The sequence below is a fragment of the Dinoponera quadriceps genome, unplaced genomic scaffold, assembly GCF_001313825.1.
Source record: "Dinoponera quadriceps isolate SergipeBrazil2010 unplaced genomic scaffold, ASM131382v1 scaffold586, whole genome shotgun sequence".
NCBI classification, from domain to species: domain Eukaryota; kingdom Metazoa; phylum Arthropoda; class Insecta; order Hymenoptera; family Formicidae; genus Dinoponera; species Dinoponera quadriceps.
Window position 1 is genome coordinate 1335780 of NW_014554764.1, and position 7974 is coordinate 1343753.

General features: G+C 34.7%; 1 protein-coding gene across 6 annotated transcripts in view; it reads left to right on the forward strand.

Annotated features, from left to right (window-relative positions):
• Positions 1–529: 529 nt before the first annotated feature.
• The window catches only part of LOC106741655 (meiosis arrest female protein 1), a 13156-nt gene continuing 5711 nt past the window's right edge, over positions 530–7974 (forward strand). For 3 of the 6 annotated variants that reach the window (XM_014613873.1, XM_014613876.1, XM_014613877.1), the window contains exons 1-17: positions 651–1124; positions 1525–1885; positions 1975–2118; positions 2247–2531; positions 2940–3106; positions 3915–4006; positions 4092–4290; positions 4524–4686; positions 4870–5059; positions 5132–5217; positions 5339–5464; positions 5554–5706; positions 5866–6258; positions 6499–6677; positions 7083–7255; positions 7335–7546; positions 7642–7792. In XM_014613873.1, coding sequence (XP_014469359.1) covers positions 1556–1885; positions 1975–2118; positions 2247–2531; positions 2940–3106; positions 3915–4006; positions 4092–4290; positions 4524–4686; positions 4870–5059; positions 5132–5217; positions 5339–5464; positions 5554–5706; positions 5866–6258; positions 6499–6677; positions 7083–7255; positions 7335–7546; positions 7642–7792 — 3043 coding nt within the window. In that variant the 5' untranslated portion in view covers positions 651–1124; positions 1525–1555. Of the gene's footprint in view, positions 590–650; positions 1125–1524; positions 1886–1974; positions 2119–2246; positions 2532–2939; positions 3107–3549; positions 3584–3914; positions 4007–4091; positions 4291–4523; positions 4687–4869; positions 5060–5131; positions 5218–5338; positions 5465–5553; positions 5707–5865; positions 6259–6498; positions 6678–7082; positions 7256–7334; positions 7547–7641; positions 7793–7974 lie in introns of those variants that run through there. The other 3 variants (XM_014613874.1, XM_014613875.1, XM_014613878.1) reach the window with 3 other exon arrangements.

Below are 7974 nucleotides of genomic sequence, written 5' to 3' on the forward strand. Positions count from 1 at the left end.
CGGAACAAAGTTCACTAAACTGAAGTTTGGCGAATCTTCTTTTGATTGGCCAAATTGTAATTCAATCTTAATCCTAACCCGTTTTCCGATATGGGCTTAATGTCTTCTGCCTATAGGACGCGGCAACGCTTGCAACGCAATGGAAGTTCGCTCGGTAATCAATCAACATGGCGTTTTCCAGTAAGAACTAGAAGTTTATTGACCACCCCGCGAACTTCCGCCGTACAGCATACATTGCCGCGTTCACACTTTGTGCACACTACTAGACACTAGTTGTTCTAAAACACCCAGGTTATATTCGAAAACATCACTCTTTAGCTGGTATTCATAGTCGGATCTTATATTTAAGACCGTCTTAAGTTTATCTTCAGATACTCTACGACTCATTGGCCTACTTTCATTGGCCACGAAGCATCTGAAGATAAACTTAAGATAGGTTTAAATATAATGACTATGAATACCGGCATAAGAGTATACTCCAATCAGATTCATAATTTTTACAACAGTAGTAAAGCTACTTCCTCTACTGACGCAGCCACTACCGACTATCAACGTGAATTCTGATTGATTGCTGCTTTTCTGTGCCAAGGTATGAATTCTCCCTAATGCACAGCATGATGCGTTTTGCGGAACGTATGTCTACAGACAAAACGCCAACTTTACTTCTCTGCATGAAATTCCAACTTTAGTGCCGCGAGTCAAGCGGAACGGCCGGATGTATGTGTACTCGATAAACTAAACATTCTGTTTGGTTTACGTGTGTTATTAAAAGAATATTAATCGCAAGTGTATTATTTGATCGCATAGTAAAAACGTGACTTCGAAATGTGTCTTCATATTGTACGATTAGACAATAGTTGAGACAAAGAAGTTGAAGAGAGATACAAAAGGAAAATTGCAGTGGTGCACGCGAACTCACGTTTCTTAAACTCGTGTTTTGATCCCGATATATATATATATATATATATACATATATATAGGTGAAATTATGGACTTTTATACAGAGTATGTGTGTGCCCGTAATTTTGGTCCAATGTTGATTGTATTAAAAAATTAACTATTATATTTATTGACACTGCGATTTGCACAGAAAATCGTGAAAAATATGATGGCTGATTTCTCAGGTAACAAATCAAGCATTTTTGGATCATGTTATTTGACAAATTAAAGTATGGTTTAAGTTTTGGAAAAAAACTTAATAAAGTACGAAGCACGTTTCTCTTACCACAAAGATATTTAAGCGCTGCTTATAAAGCATCTAATATCCTTTAGTCTTGAGTATTTTCTATTCTTTGCAATCTCTTATCTGATCTCTTATCTCAACTCTTATCCAATTTTATATTGTTCTTATTTAAGTTTGTACAATTTTATTTTGTAAAAGTACAACATATTTGCGGTGAGAATGCATATATATTTATCAGATTTAAGTATATACTTAGTACATAAATATCATGATATATACTTATATATCAGAACATTTTTCTGATTTTTTTTATTATATAATAATTTCTTATCCAATTTCAGCCAAACATTGGCAAGACAATTTGTGAAACATATGGCAGACAAGGAATTTTTGAATTACCGTACACCTTGTACGGATGTTAACGACGAGATTGAAGGTCTTAATGAAAGGCTGTTGCAATTGTTAAGTGCACAAAAAGTCTCATCGTCAGATGCAGCAGCTAATAAAAACCAATCATTGTGTAATAGTAGATTAGGAAATAATAGTGGTTCTAAAATAGAATTAGAGGCATCTGCTTCTCCATTGTTCAGTCATTGTAGATATGACTGTTCTTTTATGCATCATGACAGCCCAGTTAATATGCCAACTGCACCAAATTATCTTCCACCTATCGGTGTATTCTGGGACATTGAGAATTGTCAAGTAGGCTCAAAACTTCTTCTATCAGAGATTGCATGACAAAGGTATATATTTTTAAGAAAATATTACAATATTTTATGATTATATTATAGGTTCCTAAGGGTAGATCCGCCATAGCAGTTACGCAAGTAATTAGGGATACATTTTTTAGTGGCTATAGGGAAGCAGAATTTATTGTAGTTTGTGACGTTCAAAAAGAAAACAACCAAATCATACAGGAATTGAATGACGCTCAAGTAAATTAACTGAATAACTTGATTTTATTAACCCTTTGCACTCCGCGCCGTGCGAAAAAGGCCCGGAGTGCAAAGGGTTAATATCAATTCATTATACATGTTATTTTCTCTAGTTGTATGTTTATTAGGTTAATTTAATACACGTAGCTGCTACATGCAAGAATGCTGCTGACGAGAAACTTAAGCAATCTATCAGAAGATTTGCTGACATTCATGGTAGCCCAGCAGCTATAATCTTAATATCCGGCGATATTAATTTTGCCGCTGATCTCAGTGATTTACGTCATAGAAAAAGGATTCATGTGATACTGCTACATAAGAAAAATACCTCAGAAGCATTAATATTGTGTGCTAACGAACACTATGACTTTATGGAGCTCATGGAACCACTGCCGTCCAGAACTCCAGCAAAGGTATGAGAAGACTGATATTACAAGATTATATAATATTTGTAATAGGATTATGTTAGCAGCTGGTACAGATCATATATATAATTTATTACATTGATACAGAAGGATTAGCACAATCAGTACCAGCTGCTTCCAATATAATTAATAATTATATATATATAATTACACACACACACACACACACACACACATTGAGAGTATATATGTTATGTTATTTTCTTTTTTTAATGTTCAATTGTACATATTGTTTTACGTTTGTGTATGTTGAAAATATACTTTGTTTATCTTAGTACATGGATTAATTTATAACTAATTAATGTATACAATATATAGTATGTTAAAATATATTTGCATGCTTAGTCTGTCTTATATGATTTTATTTTATCTATCAAAATAATTTAACACTTTCAGGGTGTTGAGTCCTATGACCTTCTAGTTAGTAACCTTCCTGATGAAAAGGATGTTGTAGTCATTAAACGTCGTCTTAAGCAATTATCTGATAACTGTGGTGGTCGTGTGGTGGATGTTCAGTCCAATACAGCCATTGTACGCTTTACATCGCAGAGTTCTGCAGACAGGTATTTTGTCAATGTTGGAATTTACTCTTTTTCCTATTTGTATCTATCGTTTACTTATGTACGATCGTACACACAGATGTGTTCAATTTCTATTCAAACGGCCCGCCTCTATTTCGTGTAAATCAGCCTTACATATTTTCTGTTCTATTATTGGAGCAATATGTATATCAGAGAAGAACAAATAATTATATGTTGATGTAGTAGGGATGAAAACATAAATAAGGGACACTTTAAGTGTCAGGTAATAATATAATGAACACCTAAGCACCTAAGAACATCATATCAATTTCGCTCACTATTATTACTGCTAGTGCATATCAGGGTTTATTGCAAGAAGTTACATATATATACATATATATATTAGGGATTATTATAAAAAGATTATAGAAAATAATATATTGTTAGCGTATTTATTATTTTATTTTAAGTGTTATATCCCAATGTTAACTTGATGTAATGGCTTTACTTCCACTTGAGGTAAGTTATACGACACATTACATACGTATGCGTGCGTGCATTGTCTTCTTTACATATTACTACATATATATTTGTATTTAATATGAACAAATTTATGTCCTGTGTATAGTATAAATTTTTATACGGAGTAAAATTTTGTGATAATAAGTAGTCATATGTCACGTTGTCCAAATCACGTTGTCAACTTATGTTTAGGTTTTGTATATTCTTATATCTGCAAGGTCACTTATAAGTGATATTGCTTGTTTTGTGTATTGAAGTTGTCTGCTTCCCTTCCGATAGATTTATATAATAACACAATATGATCTTTCTTTTCTTTTTTTTTTTACAGGGCTCAGAAACGTATGGACGGAGAATATGTTCTTTCGTCGAAAATATCTGTAAGACATTATAAAGAAAAAGGAAATACAATCAAAAACCAAGGTATGATTATTGACGAAATTCCTCTTGAGTAATATAAACAGGTTCTCAATTGTTGAACTTGATATAATTAATAACGTTCTTCCAGGAAGTATTATAACGCGTAGTCGTGCAGTTAGTGAATCTGAAATTGTTGCTAACTCCTCTAAGCAAATGTACGGTGGTGCAGGCACCTCCGTATCAGGGACAAGAACCCTGCAGTTTCCACATTATCAATCGTCGTCGCCTGTAGTGGGTGCTTATCCTACTTTCAACACTCATTGTGCATCTGTCAATACCACATCAGGGTAAATTTATTGAATTTCTCATTTAAATTTTAGATCTCTGATAACTTAAGAAGTCTTTTACATGATGGACAATCCGAGAAAGAGCTCTGGAGTCGCGAGTAGATTTTTATCCTTGCTGATTCGGGCTATGAAACAAGTCTTTGATCTTATCTGATAATGTATTAAACTATATTTATTAATCATAAAATTATAATGGAAACATAACGTTGATATTTTTATTTTACTTTTTGCAGGGTGGTACAGCAACCTCCAATATTTTATGGGAGATCATACCCAAATAATAATGATATAGTTTTTAATAGAACATACAGTGATCTTGGTAGAGTGCAGTCGCCATTAATTTGGCAAGTTCCAGGACCTCAATCATATGGCCAGCTGTGGGAAGAACAATACAAAGTTAGTTTCATGGGGATGAACACTTAAAATTTGAAATACAATCTCTTTTGTTTCTCTTCTCTTTGCCCACAACTGTAACCTCACTTGACTTTTACAATCTCTTATAAAACTCGTTGTTAATCCGTTATTTATATAATATCCTCTTGTGCGCAACAATACATAATACAGAACAATCGTTTAAAGATGGAGAAGCAGAAGTTAGGGAAGCGAGTTCACGTCTCGCAAGTTCGAGACAATAATATTTCTAGTACTGCTCTTTCTCGTACTCCCGAAGGCCTTAGACGCATCAGAGGCACGCACAGTTCGTTCGTTCATACTTCCGAATGGATTGGAGGACGACAGTTAGCTGTTCCGCCTAATTATAACGCCAGTGGTTTGTAGTCTATCTCGTATATTCTTATTACGACCATATTATGATGATATTATCAATCTACTATTTAAATAGCAGGACAAGCGAATCTTTTTAAACGGCGTAGTCCATCCCCACTATATGACGCACAACTTAGAGAGAAAAATGTATGGAATGGCCAGGTACAAGCGTAATTTTCTTTATTGTTTATCTTTCACACACACAAACGCACACATATAACATACATAATATTGGATAAAGATATTTAGAGAAATAAATGTTATTTTTGCTCGTTGTCCTTAGAATCAACAAATTTCTACGCGTAATAGAACGCCATCACCTTACGAAAGCAATGTATTACAAGGAACGGGACAACACAATCAGACCTCACGTTCACACCTGAGCGATGCAGAAAATGAGGAAGTGGAGGTATTGTTTTTGATTGTTTTTACAAAAGGCTGGTATATTTTTAATTTGCGACATATTCTCTGTGACTTATGAATTTGTTATTCCCCCAGAAATTGTTCAACCCTATAAACAATCGTACCACACTCGGCACAAATAACGGCGCTAATACAACTATTGAACTACAAGTAACGAATTTGGATCAGAACATTGATACGAAAGACTTAAAACGGATCCTTTCGTCTGTGTTTGCAGAACATGTAACAGTAAGTTATTTGACTCAAGAAGTTATTTATCAGAGAAAGAGAGAGAGAGAGAGAGAGAGAGAGAGAAGTTTAAAGAGGATTAAACCAAACAGCTGTTAATTTGTCCAATTACTTTGTGTAAAAATACGAAAAATATCTCTGATTTTTGTTCTCTTTCAGGTATTACATATTTCCGTATTTATGCAGTCAGACGGTAACTTCGCGGCTAGCGTCAGAGTACCTTCGTTGTCAGATGCACAATATGCAATTTCGCAGTTGCATCGCCGTAAAATAGGCTACAAGCGCATTTTGATATCGTACGCTCACACCGGTGGCCCGAATCCGCAGCTTATTCGTGCGCAAATCGTGATGCTCCTACAAGAGGTCCCGGGACACAAGCTCCCGCTGTTCAAATTCCGCGAGATGTACGAGAGCCGGTTCATGATTTCCATAAGCGTGTCCGAATTATACAAAATGAAAGATGTGTGCCTAATTACGGAAGATACAAGTGGCAGAATGGTTTCGCTCAACCCGGATCATAGGAACACACCGTCGCCATGTAACACGACCCAGGTGTGTTATTTACATTATACCCTTGTACAAATATTATTCGTAACTTGACAAAATGATGGATAGAAGCCGAGTCTGAGTTCTTCTGGTACAGGTAGAGCTCTTAGTTTCCTTTACTGTTGAGGAACTTTGATCATACTGTGAAGCGTAGATATTTTGTGCTGAACGCATATATTATGCCGTTAGATACTTATAGATTTTATTTAGATGTTAAATGTGAGAGATATTGAATAATACTTGCAGGAAGGACAAGTTAAGTTGCCATATTGTACGATTCATACCATGAAGCCGTTAACATCTGACAAAGGTTGGGCGGAACAAGAAATGGCATCTTTGCCTAATGTAAAAATTTCTTTGAAAGTTCTCGAGGCTCGTATGCAACAATTATTAGCATCGCACAATGGTATCCTACCTTTGCCAAGGTATTTTACTTTGATATACATCTTTACCAAGTTTCGTGTAGATAATTAATACATTCGGTAGAAGGAAAGTTGCTATGCTTTTACTTCAATGTAACCTCAGAACACATTTCCTGTCTAGTAGGAAAATTTGTTTTCTAAGAATTAGTAAACAAATTGGATGCGAGACTGACGATAATACCGATAATGTTCTGCCGCCAGAACATTGGCAAATAATCATAAACAACGACAGCAATAAACTTGACTTACGAATAATTTTCTGCTGAATGCAATAAGGCCAAATTAGACAAAGAAATCGAACTCAACTCTTTTCGATTGACCTAATACAATGATTAATATTCACACAATACTATTTTAATATGAATAACTAACGAAAGATTGTAATCGAAATTCATTAAATAATTTTAGCCTACCGAATTGTTACGAGGCTGAGTTTAAGGAGCCGTTAGAGATTATAGAGAGTGGTGTACCTTTGGAACACTTGGTATCGTGCTTATTGTCAGTGGAATTGAGACAGGATATCGGGAGCGTAAAATATATCGTATGGATAGGAAATAAAAACGCTGAAAGTAATCACGAAGGTAATTTTTCTCTATAAACATTAGTTACGTATCCACGGTGCTTATCAATATTCACAGGCAATTACATTACTTCTGTTAGAAACCAAATGCGTGAGTCCATCGCTCGCAAATCAGTTGGCCCTTTTCAGCCGTGAATTGGTCGACCTTTTGAAAACCGCCCCACACTGTCAATTACCCTTTAATCGATTTATACCGGCGTATCATCATCACTTCGGGCGGCAATGTAGAGTCGCTGATTACGGATTCACTAAACTAATTGATCTGCTGGAAGCACTTACACACACAGTTCAAGTATGTAAATTCAATCATGCACATTCGACAAATATGCAACCAAAACAGTTCGGAATGTTACTTATATTAATATGAATAATCACGTGTTTCGTAAGGTAATGGGTGAGGGTAATAAGCGCGTGGTTACTCTGTCACATCGTGCGCAAGTGCGACGTTTCACGTCAGATTTACTGCGAGTATTGAAGTCGAAAGCGAGCAAGCAAGTAGCACTCTCGGAATTTCCAACTGTTTATAGCAGAGTAATAGGTAAATATATATATTATATATATATATATAAGTATATATATAAGTATATATATAAAATATATTATATGTATATAATATATTATATATATAAGTATATATATAAGTATATATATATATATATATCGTATCTATCGTGTATATATATATATATATATATATATATATATATATATATATATATG